Source organism: Entelurus aequoreus, linkage group LG01, assembly GCF_033978785.1.
Source record: "Entelurus aequoreus isolate RoL-2023_Sb linkage group LG01, RoL_Eaeq_v1.1, whole genome shotgun sequence".
In the NCBI taxonomy this organism is placed as follows: Eukaryota; Metazoa; Chordata; class Actinopteri; order Syngnathiformes; family Syngnathidae; genus Entelurus; species Entelurus aequoreus.
The window spans coordinates 64,616,570-64,642,255 of record NC_084731.1 but is presented as its reverse complement, the minus strand read 5'-3'; the positions used below and the strand labels follow the sequence as shown (position 1 = coordinate 64,642,255).

Here is a 25,686-nt window from a genome sequence, read left to right as displayed (position 1 = left end):
GTTTTAATTTTTTTTATTAACTTTGGCCAAAGGGGGCACATTTCAATTTCTTACACAAACTTGTTATTACATATGTTGGCCAGAAGGGGAGCACTTTTAAAACCGATACAAGAGTCAATTTGAAAAATCCCTCCTTTTTGGGACCACCCTCATTTTGATGGATTTCACCACCAGGGTTGCAAATGAGATCTCTATTTTTTAGTTTTTTGTAATGTGCTTAAGGCCGATGACAAATGAGTCACGGACCACAGATGGCCCCTGTGCCGCACTTTGGGAAACACAGCTGTAGAAGCTAACTGTTAATGGCCACTATAGTCTTAGTATTGTAGTGTATTTGTTCATCCTATGGTCACATATGGGTTGTCTTACGTCAGCACCGGAAGTCGTAAAATCAGCTGTTCACCTGGCGGGGATGAATAGGGAAGTCCTTCTTTAGCTTGTTTGATCATATATTGCTGCCTTTGCACATGTCGATGTTTACTTTTGTATGCACATTAAATCAACAAAAAATCTTGACATTGGAGCAATGTTCACGGACTCTAGTATTTGGCTCTCTATTAGATGCAATGGTTTTCTGTATTGGGACCATGATTTCGGTACTAACTTGTTCACCGGTCCTCATATGGAATGTACATTGACTTGTAGATGTCTCAAGAAGGGTAAAAATGCAAGAACACACACACACGAACACGCACACACACTCTTGTATTTGCTACCTTCTTGAGACCTGTGAAAAATGCCTCCCTCTTTAAGACCACCCTTTCTAGATATATAAAGATTTGTATTTACAACATTAGTAATATATACATACTATGCAAATATAAAAAATGTAAGCTTTTAGTTATTTTTTGTTTGTAATTGTTTTTTAATTTTCATTATTTACTTCAAGTTATTACAGTATGTCTCTATATACTTTTTATTTTATTTTTTGAATACATTTTGGCCAAAGGGGGCGCATTTCAATTTCTTACACACACTTGTTATTTCATATGTTGACCAGAGGGGGAGCGCTTCACATTTTTACGCACACTTGTTGTTTCATATGTTGACCAGAGGGGGAGCACATCACATTTTTACACACTCTTGTTATTTCATATGTTGACCAGAGGGGGAGCACTTCACATTTTTACACACACTTGTTATTTCATATGTTGACCAGAGGGGGAGTACTTCACATTTTTACACACACTCATTATTTCATATGTTGACCAGAGGGGGAGCACTTGACATTTTTTACATACACTTGTTATTTCATATGTTGACCACTTTTAAAACCGACACAAAGTCAATTTGAAAAAAAACCTCCTTTTTGGACCACCCTCATTTTGACCAGCAGGGGTGAAAATGAGACATTGTCTATTAGATGCAATGTTATTGGGACCATGATTTATGTCATCACTTGTTCACACCTCCTCATATGTGAAGATACTTTTCCTTCTTCATGTCTCAATAAGGGTAGAAATACAAGCACACACACACACACACACACACACACACACACACACACACACACACACACACACACACACACACACACACACACACACACACACACACACACACACACACACACACACACACACACACACACACACACACACACACATACACACACACCAACGATGAAGACGATGATGAACTTCCAATGGTAAATGTTGAGAAATGAGCCGCCGGATGTTTTGCGGGCAGACTTGTAGTAACAGATCGTGAGTCTTGGCTCCACTCTCAGCATGACATCACACGAGTGGATTCAGTGATCTGCTCTGAAAGCAAAACCGGGCTTTTTTCCAAAGTCGCCAAGTGGAAACGACTGCAGGCTTCGGCCAAGGCAGGCTTGGCTGCTTCCTGCAGCATCCATCACCAAGGTTCACTTCCACATCAATAAAGGGAAAAAAAAATGTCGTGGGGAGGATTAGTGATGAAGAAAATATTACGTCTTATATTGTAGTGTAAATAAACATAGCACTGGAAGTATGTCAGCATGATTTATTTTGAAGGTGTAAGATTTGTTCTGTTGTGTATTTCATACAAAAAATATAACAATTTGGTTGGTAGTGAATTAAACTGATTTTTGTCAATTAAAGGTTGGATTCTGAAACATTTTAGGCCTGATCTACTAAGATCCAGTGTTAAACAGCGTGTGCAAACTATAAAATTGCATTTACTATAAGCACTTCCACTAAATAAGGTGCCGGCTGTCTCCATGGAAACACTCATTTCCCTCCGCGTTTGGTATGGTATGCTCTTTATTGTCATTGCACGAGTGCAACAACTTTTCATTTAAACCACAAACCCGTTCAAGATTAGACCAATATTGTACAGGGAGACAGAACAGGAAGGGTGATGGGTCGCCATTTACGACACCCCGTAAAAGGTGGGAAAGCAGACAGACGCTGGGGTAGGATGAGTAAAAAAAAAGGGACAGACTGGGGCCGAGAAAAAAACTTGATAGTCGATAAGCACACGTAAACATTTTGCACAGAAGCCACAAGACTTGCAACAGGAGGGGAGGGGGCAGGCATCCGGTTCGAAGCTGCCAGCCACTATGGGCGCTGCTTCGTTGTCCGTCATACCACGTGAGGTGAAGCACTGGCAATGGCGTGGGGTGGGAGATATGTGTATATATATATATATATATATATATATATATATATATATATATATATATATATATATATATATATATATATATATATATATATATATATATATATATATATATATATATATATGTATATGTATATGTATATATATATACACATATATATATATATATATGTATATATGTATATATATATATATATACACATATATATATATATATGTATATATATATATATATATATATATATATATATATGTATATATATATATATATATATATATGTATATATATGTGTATATATATATATGTGTATATATATATATATATATATATATATATATATATATATATATATATATATATATATATATATATATATATATATATATATATATATATATATATATATATATATATATATATATATAACAGTCACGATCAAAAGATTACATACTTGTAAAGAACATAATGTCATGGCTGTCTTGAGTTTCCAATAATTTCTACAGCTCTTATTTTTTTGTGATCGAGTGATTGGAGCACATACTTGTTGGTCACAAAAAACATTCATGAAGTTTGCTTCTTTTATGAATTTATTATGGGTCTACTGAAAATGTGAGGAAATCTGCTGGGTCAAAAGTATACATACAGCAATGTTAATATTTGTTTACATGTCCCTTGGCAAGTTTCACTGCAATAAGGTGCTTTATACACAGCACAATACCCAGCAATATGTTTGGAGGAGAAAAGGTGAGGCCTTTAATCCCAGGAACACCAGTTCCTACCGTCAAGCATGGTGGTGGTAGTATTATGCTCTGGGCCTGTTTTGCTCCCAATGGAACTGGTGCTTTACAGAGAGTAAATGGGACAATGAAAAAGGAGGATTACCTCCAAATTCTTCAGGACAACCTAAAATCATCAGCTCGGAGGTTGGGTCTTGGGCGCAGTTGGGTGTTCCAACAGGACAATGACCCACACACGTCAAAAGTGGTAAAGGAATGGCTAAATCAGGCTAGAATGAAGGTTTTAGAACGGCCTTCCCAAAGTCCTGACTTAAACTTGTGGACAATGCTGAAGAAACAAGTCCATGTCAGAAAACCAACACATTTAGCTGAACTGCACCAAATTTGTCAAGACGATAGGTCAAAAATTCTAGCAGAAGCTTGTGGATGGCTACCAAAAGCGCCTTAGTGAAAATGTTTCCAGCCCAAGTGATATTGGGACACGGTTGTCAGGTACGATGTTTGGCTGTACGACAACCAACAAGACATGTGCAAACCTGGCAACATTTTAGTGAGCAATTGTGTTGAATTTGTAACCACATGAAAAATAAGGAGTGAGTCAACATCAATTGAAGGTGCCCTTGCTGTCTTCATAATGAACAAAAATGGAGAAGAATACTCAAACCTTTTTATAAATTATCAAACATTAATACACCAATAAGTCTTTTAAAGTAGGTTTCCTTCATTTTATACAGCTTTTCCCCCCACTGCATGTATGTGACTTTGGCAAGTCCCACACACTGTCTTGCTAACTAAAATGGTTGGATCACAGGTGTCAAACTCATGGCCCGGGGGCCAGATTTGGCCCTCCATGTCATTTTATATGGCCCGCAAACACCTGGAAATAATGTGTCAATAAAATACCTTATATTTTCTTTATTTACTTTCTAAACATTTACACTAAACATTTCTACTAACTAAAGGTATTATTTTTTTTTATGTAGTTTGACAGGGAAAAAAATGGTGTCCAATATTGCAACAAATATTGTATTATATAACTTTTTGGGTCAAAATCCAAAGAAATACTTAAATATCTGCTTAAGTTATGATTTCGAAGCAAGTTATTAATGAAATTGTACACTATAAAAACGACCAATAGATTTTACTGTCAAAATTAGTTTTTTTTTATAGCATATTACTGTAAGTTGAAAAAAAACTACCAATGTTTGGTTTATTACAGCAAAATTCTGTCGACTGAGCTGTCAATTTGTTATTTTTGTTTTAAACTGTAAAATCCACGGTTGATGTTATAATGGTACTCCATTTTATTATGGTAAAAAGCTGGCAGCTGAGTTGCCAAAATCAAATTAAACAGCGGTACTGTATTTCTATTTACAGTAATGTGTTGTAAAAAAATTATAATTAAAAAAACACTCCATATATTTTATAGTAAAAGTCTGGCAACTAAGCCGCAAGTTTTTTTCTGTAAAAAAACAGTGGTAAAATCCACAGATTTTTTTTTATTCTTTACGTTATTTTTTTTTTTTAATATTTAAATTCAGAGGCAAATTCATTCATTTGCAAAAGGCTAATTTGCAACCCTCATCCCTGGTTAGGATTTTAAAGACATTAATACACCAAAAAGTCTTTTAAAGTAGGTTTCCTTCATTTTATACAGCTTTTCCCTTCACTGTATGTATCTGACTTTGGCGAGTCCCACACACTGTCTTGCTAACTGAAATGGTTAGATCACAGGTGTCAAACTCAAGGCCCGGGGCTAGATCTGGCCCGCCACGTCATTTTATATGGTCTGCAAAAGCCTGGAAATAATATGTATCAATAAAATACCTTGTATTTTCTTTCTTTACTTTCTTACTAAAAGTATTAGGTTTTTTTTGTAGTTTGACAGGGAAAAAAATAGTGTCCAATATTGCAACAAATATTATATTATCTAACTTTTTTGGTCAAAATCCAAATAAATAATTAAATATCTGCTTATCTTATGATTTCGAAGCAAGTTATCCATCAAATTGTACACTATAAAAGTGACCGAAAGATTTTACTGTCAAAATTAGGGCTGTTTTTTTTTATTATAGCATATTACTGTAAGTTGAAAATAAAACTACTAATGTTTGGTTTATTACAGTATTATTCTGTCGACTGAGCTGTCAATTTGTTATTTTTGTAAATAAAACTGTAAAATCCACGGTTGATGTTTTTATGGTACCCCATTTTATTATGGTAAAAAACTGGCAGCTGAGTTGCCAAAATCAAATTAAACAGCGGTACTGTATTTCTATTTCCAGTAATATGTTGTAAAAAGAAAATAATAAAAAAAACACCATATATTTTATCGTAAAAGTCTGGCAACTAACCTGCCAGTTTTTTTCTGTAAAAAAAACAGTGGTAAAATCCACTTTTTAAAAAAAAAATCTTTACGTACATTTTTTTTTAATATATTTAAATTCAGAGGCAAATTAATTAATTTGCAACAGGCTAATTTGCAGCCCTCGTTCCTGGTTAGGCTTTTAAAGAATAGTGGAAAAAAGTGAAAAACACATACAAAAAGATTAAGACAAGTACAACAATAAAATTGCATTAAGAATAATTAGCCCCATGTGTGCATACTACACCCAGAGTCCACAAAACAATCTATTTTACACTAAAGATGCAACACATTTATGTAAATTAAAACAGCAAAGTGGTCTGATGGTGACAAACGTAAATAAATAAAAACAAATTTCATTTGTAAGTTTGATTTATTATTTTTTTTTAAAATAAGATGTGCGAATAAAAATACAAGGTCAAGTAAAAGTCATCATTGCAAACAGCTGTGCCAAATAGAAATCAATACTTATAAGAAACATTTTAGTGTTGTAAAGACATAGGTGAGCTGGATATACATTTGTACACAAAGCAATAACAATACAATATGTATTCGTAATAGTAGTACCTCTTACTGTTAATTAGCTGGTGGTTAGTATTATTTTTCAACTGTCTTCTGTATTCTTGCATAAGCAATAAAGAGTAAACTTAAATATTGTTAATTTTACTGTATCTATACAAGGCTGTGTCAGATCCATATCTTGTCAAAAATTAGCGTTACAGGTGAGATTACAAGAGAGATCTGCACTATATTGCCAAAAGTATTTGGCCACCTGCCTTCACTCACATATGAACTAGAAGTGCCATCCCATGGAATTGTCCAAAATGTTTTTGGTATCCTGGAGCATTCGAAGTTCCTTTCACTGAAACTAAGCGGCCAAGCCCAAATCCTGAAAAACCAACCCCACACCATAATTCCTCCTCCACCAAATTTCACACTCGGCACAATGCAGTCCGAAATTAAGCGTTCTCCTCGCAACCTCCAAACCCAGACTGGTCCATCAGATTGCCAGATGGAAAAGTGGGATTCATCAGTCCAGAGAAGGCGTCTCCACTGCTTTAGAGTCCAGTGGTGACGTGCTTTACACCACTGCATCCCACGCTTTGCGTTGGACTTGGTGATGCATGGCTTCGATGCAGCTGCTCGGCCATGGAAACCCATTCCATGAAGCTCTCTGCGTACTGTATGTGGGCTAATTGGAAGGTCACATGAAGTTTGGAGCTCTGTAGCAACTGACTGTGCAGAAAGTATTTGCACTATGCGCTTCAGCATCCGCTGACCCCTCTCTGTCAGTTTACGTGGCCTACCACTTGGTAGCTGACTTGCTGTTGTTCCCAAACTCTTCACTTTTCTTATAGTAAAATTAACTTTGGAATATTTAGGAGCAAGGAAATTTCACGACTGGATTTGTTGCACAGTTGGCATCTTATGACAATTCCACGCTGGAAATCACTGCGAGCGACCCATTCTTTCACAAATGTTTGTAGAAACAGTCTCCATGCCTAAGTGCTTGATTTTATACACCGGGCCAAGTGATTAGGGCACCCGATTCTCATCATTTGGATGGGTGGCCAAATACTTTTGGCAATATAGTGTACATTATCTACAAAGTGGGATCGCTATCAAATTGACTTCCTTTTGCTTTTCTCTGCGTGAAGAAGAGAAATATAAATCAATCACACTGACAACGGTCATAGTTCATAGTAACTCTGTACCTTTAAGTGGTTGTTCAGACCTCAGTGGACTTTCCGACATTTGGGTTCTGCAACAAAAAATACGTCATGACCACAAACGTTTACGCAACAGACAGCGAGAACATCCAGTAAATAAGTGAAAAAAGGTGACAATTTGTTCTGTTTCATCCAACATAATTAGCTAATGGTAGTATCTTGCTGGGAGGAAGGTGTGAAGTGTAATAGTGACAGAGTGGTACCTCCATATCCCACTGATCACCTCATATGGTATTCGTCGAAAAAGTTTTACAAAAATCTTATCGTACATTGTCTCGGTTATCGTTTGGCCAGTGATGGGCAAGCTACTTGGAAAATGAAGTAAGCTAAGCTACAAGTTACTCTCCGTTAAATGTCGCTGAGCTACAGGGGAAGTCACCAACAGTAAATGTATATTTATTTATATGTATTTATACCAGTGTGAGCGGCACCGGGGGCAAGGGTGAAGTGTCTTGCCCAAGGACACAACGGCACTGATTTGGCTGGCAAGTGGCAGGGAGCAAACTTTCTCAGTGGCCTTGTGGTTAGAGTGTCCGCCTTGAGATCGGTAGGTCGTGAGTTCAAACCCCGGCCGAGTCATACTAAAGACTATGAAAATGGGACCCATTACCTGCCTGCTTGACACACAGCATCAAGGGTTGGAATTGGGGGTTAAATCACCAAAAATCATTCCCGGGCGCGGCCGCCGCTGCTTCCCACTGCTCCCCTCACCTCCCAGGGGGTGAACAAGGGGATGGGTCAAATGCAAAGGACAAATTTAACCACACCTAGTGTGTGTGTGACAACCATTAGTACTTTAAAGGCCTCCTGAAACCCACTACTACCGACCACGCAGTCTGATAGTTTATATATCAATGATGAAATCTTAACATTGCAACACGTGCCAATACGGCCGGGTTAACTTATAAAGTGCAATTTAAAATTTCCCGCCAAACTTCCGGTTGAAAACCTCTATGTATGATGACGTATGCGTGTGACGTCAATCGTTGAAACGGAAGTATTCAGACACCATTGTATACAATACAAAAAGCTCTGTTTTCATCGCAAAATTCCACAGTATTCTGGACATCTGTGTTGGTGAATCTTTTGCAATTTGTTTAATGAACAATGGAGACTGCAAAGAAGAAATCTGTAGGTGGGATCGGTGTATTAGCGGCTGGCTGCAGCAACACAACCAGGAGGACTTTGACTTGGATAGCAGACGTGCTATCCGACGCTAGCCGCCGACCGCATCGATGATCGGGTGAAGTCCTTCATCGCTCCGTCGATCGCTGGAACGCAGGTGAGCACGGGTGTTGATGAGCATATGAGGGCTGGCTAGCGTAGGTGGATAGCTAATGTTTTTAGCATAGCTCTGTGAGGTCCCGTAGCTAAGTTAGCTTCAATGGCGTCGTTAGCCACAGCATTGTTAAGCTTCGCCAGGCTGGAAAGCATTAACCGTGTAGTTACAGGTCCATGGTTTAATAGTATTGTTGATTTTCTGTCTATCCTTCCAGTCAGGGGGTTATTTATTTTGTTTCTATCTGCATTTAAGCCCGATGCTATCACGTTAGCTCCATAGCTAAAGTGCTTTGCCGATGTATTGTCGTGGGGATAAAAGTCACTGTGAATGTCCATTTTGCATTCTCGATTCTCATTTTAAAGAGGATATAGTATCCGAGGTGGTTTAAAATACAAATCTGTGATCCACAATAGAAAATGGAGAAAGTGTGGAATCCAATGAGCCCTTGTACCTAAGTTACAGTCAGAGCGAAAAAAGATACGTCCTGCACTGCACTCTAGTCCTTCACTCTCACGTTCCTCATCCACGAATCTTTCATCCTCGCTCAAATTAATGGGGTAATTGTCGATTTCTCGGTCCGAATCGCTCTCGCTGCTGGTGTAAACAATGGGGAAATGTGAGGAGCCTTTCAACCTGCGACGTCACGCTACTTCCGGTACAGGCAAGGCTTTTTTTTATCAGCGACCAAAAGTTGCAAACTTTATCGTCGATGTTCTCTACTAAACCCTTTCAGCAAAAATATGGCAATATCGCAAAATGATCAAGTAGGACACATAGAATGGATCTGCTATCCCCGTTTGAATAAAAACATTTCATTTCAGTAGGCCTTTAATTTTAACATTAACCTAATAAAGAATTCCCTAATAAAAGGGCTTCGTCTCTGCATCCTGGGTTCCAGACCAACAACGGCAACAAAATGTAGAACAAAACTAAAACTTGTGTGCCCAAATGAAGATTCCAACATATTGGTGATTCAGTTTTCTGTGTTCAACTACAAAATTAGCCAAACAAAATTGGATTAACTGGATTTACATGATTTCTTATTGAAAAAAAATGCTTTGGGTTTTTGTCTGATTCGGTCCTCTCCCGAATTTTGGGGTCAAAATGTAGGTACCGCTGTGACCAACTGGTTAAAAGATTTGGTGCCGCACCTTGTCACAGGGCAGGTCTTTGGCCTTGTTTTGTGGCTCGTCCTGAACGGCAACTACTGTTTGGTTCTTCTCAGGGGGTCCACCAGGCTCCGTCCAATGGGCGATGCCAGGGGCACAAACTGGAGACACTTCCTCCGCTTCCCTTTCAAGAACCGAGCGGAAGCTGTGGGCAGAACTGCTCAGGCCGCTGACACTTTCTCCCGATGACTCAGAGCTGTCCACTGCGGGGAGACAAGACCTTGGTCAGCGCGTGATAACCTTGATTGACACAACCGTCCGTGGAATCATTGGATTTGTGTAAATTACACATTAAGTTGTGACTCCCACTCTCATGGTCCACGTTGTCCTCCTCTAGAACCCCGGGTGGCGATATGTAGCCCTCAAAGCTATTCGATTGCACCCTCCGCTTTGGCACACAGAGATATGCCGTAGGGGACAGTGAACCTCTTCCGGAAGAAGAGGAGGACGAAGTACTCCCTGAACCGGCAGACTTTGGTCGTGCACCTGGAAGCCCATTGTGTGGTCCATATGGTCCTGCATAGGACAGAACTTTGTTTTCTAAGGAGACAACACATGAGCAAGAAGTATCACGTCCTGTGCCTTTAAAACACTCCATACAGTCTAAAAACATGGAACTTCAAACAAAGGGTATTACAACTTGTCGTTTTTCAAGCTATCCGCCATCTTGGTTGTAGTCCATAAGTCAAATCTTGGACTCAAATCTACACGCCACAAACTACAAGTTGTAATACCCATATCAGCCTGTAGGAATCATACATAATTATGATTTATGGACTACAACCAAGATGTCGGACAGCTTAAAAAACGACAAAATTAAAGATGATGCACTAGCCGTCCAAAGTCGGGACCCAGGGTGGACCACTCATCTGTGCATCAGTTGGGGACGTCTGTGCGCTGCTGACCTGTCTCCAGTCAAAATGATCTCCTGCTGGCCCCACTATGGACTGGACTCTCACACTATTATGTTAGATCCACTATGGACTGGAGTCTCACACTATTATGTTAGATCCACTGTGGACTGGACTCTCACACTTTTATGTTAGATCCACTATCAGAATCAGAATCGGAATCAGCTTTATTGTCATTACGCAGGGTAACGAGATTGAGGCCATTCCATACAGTGCGATAAAACAAGTGTACACTCTATACAGAGGGTGAAATGAATATGTACATGAATATCTACATCAAACAGGGTGGTTGGTGGAATGGGTTATTGCACCGAAGAGAAGGCAGTTATGAGGGTCAATGGGGAAGTCTGTTCAGGGTGGTTATGGCCCTGGGGAAGAAGCTGTTTTTTAGCCTGTTCGTCTTGGTTTTAATGCACCTGTAGCGCTTCCCAGAGGGCAGCAGGTGGAACAGGTCAGAGCCAGGGTGGGTGCTGTCCTTGATGATGGCACTGGCTCTGTTGAGGCAGCGGGAGGTGTAGATGTCCATCAGAGAGGGGAGAGGGCGGCCGATGATCTTTTGAGCCGTCTTGACCACTCTTTGCAGCCTCTCCCTGTCTGCTGCAGTGCAGCTGCCGTACCATACTGTAATACAGTAGGTCAGCAGGCTCTCGATGGACGAGCGGTAGAAGGTCAGCAGCAGGTCAGACTTCAGGTTGTACTTCCCGAGGACTCTCAGGAAGTGTAGCCGCTGCTGAGCCTTCTTTATGATTGCTGTGGTGTTGACTGTCCAGGAAAAGTCGTTAGAGATGTGGACTCCAAGGTACCTGAAGGTGTGGACCCCCTCCACACGCTCGCCGTTGATGTAGAGGGGGGCGGGGTCGGTGCTGCTCCTCCTGAAGTCGACGATGATCTCTCTGGTCTTGCTGGTGTTGAGAGCGAGGTTGTTCTCTGAAGACCAGGCCGTCAGCTTCAGGACCTCCTCCCTGTAGGCAGCCTCGTCACCCCTGGAGATGAGCCCGACCACTGTGGTATCGTCAGCAAACTTGACGATAAGGTTGTCACTGTGGGCTGGACTGCAGTCATGGGTGTAGAGGCAGTAGAGGAGGGGGCTCAGCACACAGCCCTGTGGGGAGCCGATGCTCAGCGTGCGGGTGGATGAGAGGTGGGGGCCAAGTCTCACATTCTGGGGTCGGTCCGTTAGGAAGTCCCTTATCCAGGCGTTTGTGAGAGGGGGGAGGCCAAGAGTGTCCAGTTTATTGCAGAGTCTGTCCGGGATTATTGTATTGAAGGCAGAACTATAATCTATATGGACTGGACTGGACTCTCACAATATTATGCTAGACCCACTCGATGTCCACTGCATTAGTCGCCCGGGGGGGGGGGGGCACATCTGCGGTCCCCCCCAAGGTTTCTCATTGTCATCCCATTGGGTTGAGTTTTTTCTTGCCCTGATGTGGGATCAGAGCCGAGGATCTCGTTGTGGCTTGTGCAGCCCTTTGAGGCACTCGTGATTTAGGGCTATATAAGTCAACTTTGAATGATTGATTGAAAATGGATGACGTATACTTCCTGTTTACGGTTTAGGCCATGCCCACTACCTGGGGTCATAAATCAAGGCCCCGCTGGACGCCCTTTTTTAGAGGTACGTGGAAGCCACGCTTACTTCCTGGGGAATCATAACCCCCCCCACCCCGGACTTCCGGTCATAAAACCAACTCCTGCTGGCCCCCCTTTTTTGGAGGTACATTATCTTCTTATTATCTTAAAAACCTAGAAGAGTGCAGATTCGGTAAAGGACTGAGTGTTAGCGTACCTCTTCCTATCAGACCACAGTGGACCGCTCTGTCACTGATGGCTGCATCGCTGGGCTGGATGTCTTTGAAGGGCTTACTTCCAATCCCCAAGAACACGCGCTCTTGCATGCGCACCTCTACGTGCAAAAGTGAAAGTGACAAAGTTGCACCGACACTGCATGCCAGTGTGTACCGCGTGTTTAGTTGTCCGCACCTCGGTTGTGTAGCGCTTGATCCCAGAGGATCCGCTCCAGGTCCTTGGTCCAAGCTTCTTTGGCCTCCCGACTGGCTGCTTGCAGCGTGTATGTGTCTTGGGTTTTACGTTTCCGGAACCAGATCTCAAAACACAGGCCCGTGACCCCGGTGTTCTGGGTCATGCCGACGTCTGACGTCTGAGTACAAGCAAACAAGGCAATTGTTAGGCAATACGTCTTCAAACTGCAGTGATGCGTTCACAGATGGCGCACCAGTCCTCCCATTAACAGCTGTTAAACATGAATGTAATCAAACATCCATCCATCCATCCATTTTCTACCGCTTGTCCCTTTTGGGGTTGCTGGAGCCTATCTCAGCTGAATTCGGGCAGAAGGCGGGGTACACCCTGGACAAGTCGCCACCTCATCGCAGGGCCAACACAGATAGACAACATTCACACTCACATTCACACACTAGGGCCAATTTAGTGTTGCCAATCAACCTATCCCCAGGTGCATGTCTTTGGAGGTGGGAGGAAGCCGGAGTACCCAGAGGGAACCCACGCAGTCACGGGGAGGACATGCAAACTCCACACAGAAAGATCCCGAGCCCGGGATTGAACTCAGGACTACTCAGGACCTTCATATCCAATCCAACTTTATTTATGGAGCTCAATTTAACAACAGTTTCACAAAGTGCTGCACATTGTAAACCAAGATACAACTAGGGACAGTCTCCAGCAGGGGTCCCCAAACTACGACTGCATCCACAGTCTGGACAGCACAGGTACGAAATAGGAATGAAATAAAATGAATCTGTCCTGTCCAGCCGCTCAGGCAAATCCTAGTATTGATTAGATATCTGCTGTACAGATTAGTGGGATATTGTTATTACCTTATTAGTGTTGGACTTTATTCAATGTTTAAATATACATACACAGAATGAGCCACTCCCCAGCCACTTGGTCCAGCTCCTCCCGGGGGATCCCGAGGCGTTCCCAGGCCAGCCGGGAGACATAGTCTTCCCTACGTGTCCTGGGTCTTCCCCTTGGCCTCCTACCGGTCGGACGTGCTCTAAACACCTCCCTAGGGAGGCGTTCGGGTGGCATCCTGACCAGATGCTCCTCTCCATGTGGAGGAGCAGAGGCTTTACTTTGAGCTCCTCCCGGATGACAGAGCTTCTCACCCTATCTCTAACGGAGACCCACCACCCGGCGCAGGAAACTCATTTGGGCCGCTTGTACCCGTGATCTTGTCCTTTCGGTCATGACCCAAAGCTCTTGACCATAGGTGAGGATGGGAACGTAGATCGACCGGTAAATTGAGAGCTTTGCCTTCCGGCTCAGTTCCTTCTTCACCACAACGGATCGATACAGCGTCCGCATTACTGAAGACGCCGCACCGATCCGCCTGTCGAGCTCACGATCCACTCTTCCCCCACTCGTGAGCAAGACTCTGAGGTACTTGAACTCCTCCACTTGGGGCAGGGTCTCCTCCCCGACCCGGAGATGGCACTCCACCTTTTTCCGAGTTGTGACTGAAAGACAGAGTCTTTTGTGATGGTGCAGGAAACATGAGGGACACGGTGTTATAGGACATGAGTCATGTCCAACATGCACAAGTTGAGTAAAAGTTGTGTAATTGCGGCACACACACACACACACACACACACACACACACACACACACACACACACACACACACACACACACACACACACACACACACACACACACACACACACACACACACACACACACACACACACACATTCTTGGTTTTTTTACCTTCTTGAGACCTGAGAAAAATGCCTACCTCTTTAGGACCACCCTTTCTAGATATATAAAGATGTGTATTTACAACATTATTAATATATACATACTATGCAAATATAAATATAAAAAAGGTAAGCTTTTAGTTAATTTTTGTTGTTGTTGAATTTATTGTTTGTAATTGGTTTTTAATTTTCATTATTTACTTCAAGTTATTAAAGTATGTCTCTATATACATATTTATTGTATTTTTTTAAATACATTTTTGCCAAAGGGGCCACATTTAAATTTCTTACACACACTTGTTATTACATATGTTGACCAGAGGGGGAGCGCTTAAATAAAGATGTGTATTTACAACATTAGTAATATATACATATTATGCAAATATAAAATAAAATATTTTTTGTTTGTAATTGGTTTTTAATTTTCATCATTTACTTGAAGTTATTACAGTATGTCTCTATATACATATTTCATTTTGGCCAAACGGAGCACATTTCCATTTCTTACACACACTTGTTATTTCATATGTTGACCAGAGGGGGAGCACTTTTAAAACCGACACACAGTCAATTTTGAAAAAACACTCCTTTTTGGGACCACCCTCATTTTGACCAGCAGGGGTGCAAATGAGACATTGTCTATTAGATGCAATGTTATTGGGACCATGATTTATGTCATCACTTGTTCACACCTCCTCATATAGAAGATACTTTTCCTTCTTCATGTCTCAAGAATGGCAGAAATACAAGAACACAAACACACACAGGCGTGCACACACACACACACACACACATACTTGTATTTGTTACCTTCTTGAGACCTGAGAAAAATGCCTCCCTCTTTGGGACCACCCTTTCTAGATATATAAAGATTTGTATTTGGATTGATTGATTGATTGACACCGCTTGGGAGAGGACGCTGGCGCTGTTTGTTCGCCGCTTCTCCACTTGCGATTTATAGTTTTTTCTGCGCTACTTTTCATACTCATTCAAACAGCACTAACTTTTTACTTTTCTGATCTTGCGATCAGCCACTTTTTACATCGGCACCTACCTGCTACCCGCTACCTCCAGCTGTCAACTTCGCCTCTCCGGGGATGTTGCTCGTCCATCAAACCACCGTTGACGGAGAGCTATTCCTTTTCCACCGCTGCAAGCCGATCTTAACTGATTTTGGACATAGACATTGCCCTGAGAGGTTTTTTGCGGTTAGCCCTTGCTGCTGGGACCGCTGTCTTCTCATTGAACTTTTTGGCTAACGCTGTTTGGCTAGCGGCTAGTGGCTAGCTGGGCTAGGAAACATCCTCCCTTGGACAGCATGACGTTCAGATATTCCATCTCCAAACTCCTCCGACTCAACTCCACAATCACTCCTGAATATAAAATCCCCATCATCAATGAACTCGGACTTCTGCGTCGGCCCCGATATATCCACAGAAGTTGTCGGAAAAAGTTTGTCTACCACCAACAGCTTGATCAGTGTATTCCATCCATCTGGTCCCCTGTCGCACATCTGACACGTCATCAGAGCGCTGTCGCTCCTGTCATTAGTAGCACTGGAAACGTCACGAGACCACTGCATGACAGCACGGGAAGCACCGCGAGACCTCCACACACCAAGCGGGACAGAAAACTAGTGGATTAGAGCCTGCTCCGGCCCCTGCAGAAACTCACCACCTCAACAAAAGTCAAAATTGAACTTTTGAATGCACAATCTCTCAATAACAAATCCTCCTTCATTCAAGATCACATAATTGACAAACAGGTTGACTTCATGTGCCTCACAGAAACTTGGCATCAACCAGAGGTTTACTCTGCTCTGAATGAAGCTTGTCCTTCTGGCTGCAGCTACCTTGAAAAAGCCCGCAACACCGGTCGTGATGGTAGCCTGGCTGTTGTACACCGAAGGAAATTTGATTTGTCCCCCCTGCCCCTACCTGTGCACTCCTCATTTGAATGCCTTGCATTTAAATGCAAACCCCCTTTCTCCATGACAATACTCCTGATCTACCGACCCCCCAAACCAAACTCTGCTTTCATCCCAGAGATACATGACCTTCTCACCACACTCTGCACAACCTCAGCCAACATTGTAATACTTGGAGATATTAACATTCATGTCAACACCCCCTCCTGCATGCCACTCTGCTGCTGAGTTCCTGCATCTTTTAGATTGCCTCAACCTGACACAACATGTCGACCACCGAACGAGATTTCTCTATAGAATCTCCTCTCTGGTCAACAAAAGCACCATGAGGATTCTGGCGGGAACTCTCGTTCAACCCTTTTTCGATTACGCATGCACCTCCTGGTACCCTAGCACCTCCAAAACCCTCAAATCTAGACTCCAAACATCCCAGAACAAGCTAGTCAGGTTACTTCTAGACCTCCACCCCAGATCCCACCTCACTCCTACCCACTTCTCCAAAGTGGGCTGGCTCAGGGTGGAGGACAGAGTAAAACAACTTGCACTGAGCCTAGTCTATAAAATCCGCTACACCTCCCTGATACCGAAGTACATGTCAAACTACTTCCTTAACGTAAATGACCGCCATAACCACAACACCAGGGGGAGCTCCACTAACCACGTTAAACCCAGATTCCGATCTAACAAAGGTCTTAACTCATTGTCTTTCTATGCCACATCAATGTGGAATGCGCTCCCAGCAGGTATCTCTATCCTCCCTCAAAACCGCAATAAAAGTACACCTCCAGGCAACTACAACCCTAAACTAACACCCTCCACGGATTGTTAATAATCAAATGTAAACAATTAAATGCAGATACTTTTTCTTATGCCTTCTGATCTCTCTCTCTCTCTCTCTCTCTCTCTCTCTCTCTCTCTCTCTCTCTCTCTATGTCCACTACTTGCTGTACATATCCTACCAAGTCAGACTACACTGTTCCAATATCCATTTCTCTGTTCTCAATTGTTGATATGACTGATGATAACAACCAAACCTAACCCCCCCTCCACACCCCGGATTGTAAATAATGTAAATAATTCAATGTGATTATCTTGTGTGATGACTGCTGTATTATGATGAGAGTAGATATCTGATAGTATATATCTGTACCATGAATAAATCAGTGGACCCCGACTTAAACAACTTAAAAAACTGATTCGGGTGTTACCATTTAGTGGTCAATTGTACGGAATATGTACTTCACTGTGCAACCTACTAATAAAAGTCTCAATCAATCAATCAATCAAAATTGATGTTCCAACACACACCAGGGGCCACACTCTCGACCTGGTCATCACCAACTCTGTCCCCATCAGCAACCTCTTGGTGTATGACCTGGGTGTGTCTGACCACAAGGCCATTTCAATGGAGCTGCCTTTCATGTCCCCCCTTGAAAATCCCAAACGCCAAATCAGTTTCAGGAATCTAAAAAACATTAACCCGGACACCTTAGCCGTTGACCTCCAGCATCTCTCCTCTGTCAACTTCCCATCAGTCACTGAGTCAGTGGACTTCTACAACACTTCGCTGAGCAGCCTCCTAGACCTCCATGCCCCTGTCAAAACCCGAACAGTTACCGTCATGCACTCAGCCCCCTGGTACACCGGCGAGCTGCGGGAAATGAAGAGATTGTCAAGGACACGCCGGGGCGTGTCCTTGACAATTCATAATTTTACTCAAAATATGTCACAATTTTACAACAACAACAAAAAAATTGGCAATATTGTGATAAAAGTCTGAATTTTATATGACAAATGTCGCCATTTTGCATTAAAAAGTAATAACTTTACATTAAAAAAAAGTAATAATTGTACGAGAAAATATTGCAATATTACAGAAACAGGAAGAATATGAGAAATTGTTCCCAATTTTATAAGAAAAAAGTCGACACATTGTCAAAAAAAGATTGCTGTTAGTTCATTTTTTTTTTTTTTTTTGTAATTGGTTTTTAATCTTTATTACTTACTTCAAGTTATTACAGTATGTCTCTATATACATATTTATTTTATTTTTTGTATTACTTTTGGCCAAAAGGGGTGCATTTCAATTTCTTACGCTCACTTGTTATTTCATATGTTGACCAGAGGGGGAGCACTTTTCAAACCGACATACAATCAATTTTGAAAAAACCCTCCTTTTTGGGACCAGCAGGGGTGCAAATGAGACATTGTCTATTAGATGCAATGTTATTGGGACCATGATTTATGTCATCACTTGTTCACACCTCCTCATATGGAAGATACTTTTCCTTCTTCATGTCTCAAGAATGGTAGAAATAAAAGAACACACACCCACACACACACACACACACACACGCGCACACACACACAACCACACACTCACACACAGCACAGTAATAAAGGAGAGTGTGTTGCAAAAGGGGAAGTGGTAGCAACACGACTGTCACTATGTGTTCTGGCGCCTGTCAGTAAGATTACGATACTTCACATTGAAACATCAGTGTGTGTGTGCACCTTGAATGACTGCTTGTAGACGTATGTGTCGTTCCCCACATCCGTCTTCCTGGTCTTGCTGAATAGAATGAGTTCTTGAAAGAGGAAAACACGACGGGAACATTTTTTCTTCCGAAAGGTGACGGAGAACTGGTCCTGGCGTATGAGCTGCCCTTGTTCTTTCAGATTCACCTGCAGGACGCAGAAAGAATCATAGCAAGCCTCACTCGGAACACATTTCTCTATTTTTTTGCTACTGAGACCATTTATTCATGGAACAGACGGAAAATCTGAGACATGTTATTAACTTGCACAAAGCACCTTTCACTTCACTCAACAGATGGAACACAAATTAGAATTCTAAACTCTTTATATTAATATATATATATATATATATATATATATATATATATATATATATATATATATATATATATATATATATATATATATATACCTAGGTATATATATATACCTATATATATATATATATATATATATATACCTAGGTATATATATATACCTATATATATATATATATATATACCTAGGTATATATATATATATATATACCTATATATATATATATATATATATATATATATATATATATATATATATATATATATATATATATATATATATATACCTAGGTATATATATATATATATATATATATATATATATACATATATATACCTAGGTATATATATATATATATATATATATATATATATATATATATATATACATGTATATATATATATATATATATATATTTATATATATATATATATATATATAGGTATATATATATATATATATAGGTATATATATATATATACCTATATATGTATATATATATATATATAGGTATATATATATACATATACATATATATATATATATATATATATATATATATATATATATATATATATATATATATATATATTATATACATAGGTATATTTTTTTTTAAATTTAGTTGTATTTATTTCTTTATTTGGTATGTTTGTTTTTTTTTAAACTGTTTTTTAAAAAGTAAAATTAACATTCTAAACTTGTTCATCCGAGTTGCTAAGTCGTGATTAATCACGCAATTACTTTGTGTATTGAGAAAAAAAAAAAATATATATATACATATATAATATATATATATATATATATATATATATATATATATATATATATATATATATATATATATATATATATATATATATATATATATATATATATATATATATATATACATACAGTATATATCAGTATATATACATATTTTTAATATTTATTTATTTTCAAAAGGTTAAAAAAAGCATTCTAAACTCGTTCATCTGAGTTGCTGAATCGTAATTAATCACTCAATTACTTTGTTTATTGAGGATATGTAATTTTTTATTTTTGTACATTTTTACAAAACAAATTTGAATGTTTTATTTAGTTATTATAATCTGTTTTATAAAAGTAAAAAAACATTCTAAACTAGTTCATCCGAGTTGCTGAATTGGGATTAATTGCACAATTATTTTGTGTATTGAGGATTCAATTTTAGTTAATTTCTTTTATTTTTTAAATATTTATACATTTTAATATTTTTTAAAGGTTAAAAAAAACCTTCTAAACTTGTTCATCCCGGTTGCTGAATTGTGATTAATCCCGCAATTACTTTGTGTATGGAGGATATGTAATCTTTATTTTTGTTTATTTTTACAAAAATTTTATGACATTTTTATATTTATTATTATTTTTTTCATCTGTTTTTAAATAGTAAAAAAAAGCATTATGAGTTGCTGAATTGGGATTAATCTGGCATTTACTTTGTGTATTGAGGATGTGTATTTTTTTTTACATTTTTGTTTATTTTTTTTAATTGAAAGAAATATGTATTTATTTGTATTTTTTTTATAGTAAAAAAAAGAATAACATTCTAAACTTGTTAATCCGAGTTGCTGAATCGTGGTTAATCACACAATTACTTTGTGTAATTAGAATATGTAATATATATATATATATATATATTTCTTTTTTATAACATTTTTTAGATGTTGTATATATATTTTTTTAATCATTATTTTGATATATATATATTTTAAAATGTTGTATTTGTTTTTAATAGTAAAAAAAAAACATTCTTAATTCGTTCATCCGTCCATCAGTTGCCACCTCATCACAGGGCCAACACAGAAAGACAACATTCACACACTTTTATTTTTTTAAATAATTAAAAAATAAAAAATAATAATAAATAAATAAAATAAATTTAAAAAAAATAAAGATATATATATATATATATATATATATATATATATGTATATATATATATATATATATATATATATATATATATATATATATATATATATATATATATATATATATATATATATATATATATATATATATATATATACATACATATATATATATATATATATATATATATATATATATATATATATATATATATATATATATATATATATATATATATATATATATATATATATATATCAGTGGCGTGCAGTCACTAGAGGCAGGGGAGGCACGGCCTCACCTGCCATCATGGAAAGAAAAAAAAAGTAAAAAGAAAAAAAAATAATTAAATTGTTATATGTATCCAGTGATTATACTAAAGTTATTTTCCATTTAACTTCACCAGTTTTAGATTATTTTTATTTTTATTTTCACATTTGCCGTTCAAACATTGAAATACTGAGAAGAGACGGTGCGGTGATCAGCAGCCAGTTGAGGCACGTCACTGATTTGTGCCTCAACATGGATTGCGCAATGACTCGGCTAACTGCTGGCCTGCTGTGCAGTGAGACTGTATTGCTATATGAATTATATTATACATTTCCATAGTTTCGTTAGCTGTGGTATATAATGTACAGTGTATTTTGTCAACAACTGTATGTGTGTAACGTATTTCTTAATTGTGCTGAGCGATCATAAAACTGGAAGCTCGTCTCATAACCCCGCCTCCTGGTGCCAAGCATCTCCGCCGCAGAATGCACCGCCCGACGGGAGCGCCGCGGCCACACCAACCAAAGCCCACACCCAAACCCTCCACGTGCAAGACCGAATCCACCCAAAAAAAGTCACTTAACAAGAAGCCAAAAAGTGCAAAAACAACAATGCTCGCGCGGCGCGCCGGAGGAGCCGCAAACAGGGACACAACATTAGGTACACATGCAGACTGCTGCGCGGATTTCATATTTCATTCATTCACGACTCTTCCAACACAAACACCACTGCTCCCGCACTTATAAGTAAAGGTAAGACCATAATAACGTTTTTTTTATTAAATGTGCTTTTTTGTGTGCTACAGTTTGTAAGTGTAAAGTTAAAGTACCAATGATTGTCACACACACACTAGGTGTGGTGAAATTTGTCCTCTGCATTTGACCCATCCCCTTGTTCACCCCCTGGGAGGTGAGGGGAGCAGTGGGCAGCAGCGGCGCCGTGCCTGGGAATCATTTTTGGTGATTTAACCCCCAATTCCAACCCTTGATGCTGAGTGCCAAGCAGGGAAGAATGCTGGTATGAGCTTTTAAACATAACCCGTTAACTGCTGCCAATCAAATGGTGAATAAGATACTCTTTAGGGTTCATATGTTTGTAAATCTGACTGTGATGAAGTCAGTGCCTCACCAGCCATGAACCTCACTGTACGCCACTGATATATATATATATATATATATATATATATATATATATATATATATATATATATATATATATATATATATATATATATATATATATATATATATATATATATATATATATATACACATATATACATATATATACACATATATATATGTATATATTATATATATATACATACTAGAGATGCGCGGATAGGCAATTATTTCATCCGCAACCGCATCACAAAAGTCGTCATCCACCCACCATCCACCCGAATTAACATTTTATCAAAACCACAACCGCCCGCCACCCGCCACCCACCCGTTGTTATATATCTAATATAGACGATGCAAGGCATTCCTGTTAAAGAAAGGAGACTTATCCAATGCAGCAGAGACATTCAATGCGTGCCACGCATTAATATCTCTTGGCCACGCATTAGAGGCTAAGAGATATTAATGCGTGATAATATTATTTATCATTATTATAATATTATTGTCATTTCCATTAAGAAAGTGTTGACTATTATTGTTATTTTTTTCCCCTGGTCTTTAGTATTCCCTTTTTTAGTTTGTCGCGTACCACGTTAGCAGCCGGCGTTGCAATCTTTTTATTTTCTTCTTCTTCTTCTGTTGTGTTGTGATGTGGTGTGCTGTGTCACGCCAAATTTCTTCCCCCTACAACCCCCCCATTTACTTCCGTGGTCATGTTTCCTCTTACGTCTCATATATATACATATATATATATATATATACATATATATATATATATATATATATATATATATATATATATATATATATATATATATATATGCGGTAGAAATGGATATATATATATATTCAAACAAAAACAAAAACAAACAAAAAAATATATATATATATGTATATATATATATTTTTTGTATTATTTGTTAAATAGTAAAAAAAAACAAAAAAAAACATTCTAAACTTGTTCATCCGAGTTGCTGAATCGTGATTAATCACAAAATTACTTTGTGTAATGAGAACATGTAATGTTTTTTAGATGTTGTATGTATATACTTTTTATAGTATTTTTGAAAAAAAAATAAAAAAATATTTTTTGTATTTGTTTAAAAAACAAAACATTCTTAATTCGTTCATCCGTCCATCAGTTGCCACCTTATCACAGGGCCAACACAGAAAGACAACATTCACACTAAAATTCAAACACTTTTATTTTTTAAATAATAATAAAATAAAATAAAATTAATAGAAAATATAGATATGGGGGGGTTACCCACATATGCGGTCCTCTCCAAGGTTTCTCATAGTCATTCACATTGACGTCCCACTGGGGTGAGTTTTCCTTGCCCGTATGTGGGCTCTGTACCGAGGATGTCGTTGTGGCTTGTACAGCCCTTTGAGACACTTGTGATTTAGAGCTATATAAATAAACATTGATTGATTGATTGATATATGTTTTGTATTATTTGTTAAAAAAAGAAAAAGAAAACATTCTAAACTTGTTCATCCGAGTTGCTGAATGGTGATTAATCACACAATTACTTTGTGTATTAAGGATACTGTATGTATTTTGTTATTTATTTTTGTAAACGTTTTTTTATAAAAAAAATAATTTTGATGTATTTGTATTTTTTTGGATTAATTTTTTAATAGTAAACAAAAACCACATTCTAAACGTGTACGTCCAAGTTGCTGAATAACCACACAAGTACTTTGTGCATTGAGGCCATGTCAGCAAAAAAAAAAAAAAAGTAGCAGGCAGGTTCTTCTTACATCACATTGGTGGATGGCATCCATGGCCAGCAGGTTGTTGCCATGACGAAGCTGGAAGTGAACCACCTCCAAGGCGGCCTTGAGTTCGTCCAGCTCTCGGACTTGAGCCGGACCGCACTCCCTCATCATGTCTTGCAGCAGCAGGCTGTACTTGCTGATCCGCTGCACGGGTTTCAGCAAGTAAGACCACAGGTCCATTTTGTCCCCGAGATTCTGCTGCTTTTGCTGGGAAAACGAGAGAGAGAGAGAGAGAGAGAGAGAGAGAGAGAGAGAGAGAGAGAGAGAGAGAGAGAGAGAGAGAGAGAGAGAGAGAGAGAGAGAGAGAGAGAGATGTCATGGATGTAAAGTGCTGACAATTAACAGGCAAAGGGATCTGGATCGTGCTGTAACTCGTCCACAGCTGCAGGCTGGTGAGAAGCCCTGGTGTGGAACGTGGATGTGGTGTGACGATAAACTCACCACCCGCTAACCCCCACTTGCACACTAGGATTTAACGCCAGATCGACGCTTCAAACACGGTCAAAACGCTTAAAGTAGCAGTAGAGTGGAAAAACAAGTTGACTTTATTTGCTTATTTGTTTTTCATTGTGTCCATTAGACCAGGGGTGCCCGTTAGGTGGATGGCGGGCTAGCGGTGGATGGTGGAGGGTGTGTCAGTCCATCGCCAGCCAGGTATTAAAAAAACAGACCTAAAAATGATGGATCATCAATCCTCACCAAGACGTGACTTTGGTCACTTGATTGACATTCACGGCACCCGAGGGTTCTTGTGAGATGACGCTGGCTGCTGCCAGATCATTATTAAGAAAAAACGACCGACAGGAAGGCGAGAAACACTTTTTATTTCAACCTGCCGTCAAAACTCTAAAGACCAACCGCACAAGTGCCCGTCTTCACAATAAAAGCCCTTGCTTCATCCTGCGTGCGCTAACAAAATAAGAGAAAGCTAGCGCACACAAGCTAGCGAGCTACGGCGTTTGCCTGCCAATGTATTTCTTGTAAAGTGTATAAAAAGGAGTATGGAAGCTGGACAAACAAAAAGCAAGCACTTTCATGTGGTATTGGACAGAAAGGAGGACTTTTTTTTCTCCTCAATTTGAAAATGTGGACGTTAATAATCAATTAATCAATCAATCAAAGTTTACTTATACAGCCCTAAATCACGAGTGTCTCAAAGGGCTGCAAAAGTCACAACGACATCCTCGGCTCAGATCCCACTACTGTCTGATTCCAATCAATGCAAGTCATCACAGTCACACCAACTTATATTCTTGTCTTCATGAAAGAAACATGCTTGTATTATC

The 25,686-nt window shown here is 38.9% G+C and overlaps 1 protein-coding gene and 1 long non-coding RNA gene across 4 annotated transcripts in view; one reads left to right on the top strand and one right to left on the bottom strand.

The window, feature by feature from the left end:
* Window positions 1–25,686, top strand: part of LOC133655852 (uncharacterized) — an 88,652-nt gene that overhangs the window by 20,310 nt on the left and 42,656 nt on the right. The gene's annotated exons all lie outside the window — the stretch shown is intronic.
* Window positions 7,426–25,686, bottom strand: part of LOC133655818 (uncharacterized) — a 134,186-nt gene continuing 115,925 nt past the window's right edge. The window contains exons 17-23 of one of the 3 annotated variants that reach the window (XM_062056362.1): window positions 24,383–24,607; window positions 18,987–19,157; window positions 12,789–12,966; window positions 12,595–12,711; window positions 10,180–10,431; window positions 9,874–10,094; window positions 7,426–7,472 (exon numbers count right to left, since the gene is read on the bottom strand). In XM_062056362.1, coding sequence (XP_061912346.1) covers window positions 7,440–7,472; window positions 9,874–10,094; window positions 10,180–10,431; window positions 12,595–12,711; window positions 12,789–12,966; window positions 18,987–19,157; window positions 24,383–24,607 — 1,197 coding nt within the window. In that variant the 3' untranslated portion in view covers window positions 7,426–7,439. The remainder of the gene's footprint in view (window positions 7,473–9,873; window positions 10,095–10,179; window positions 10,432–12,594; window positions 12,712–12,788; window positions 12,967–18,986; window positions 19,158–24,382; window positions 24,608–25,686) is intronic. The other 2 variants (XM_062056370.1, XM_062056376.1) reach the window with 2 other exon arrangements.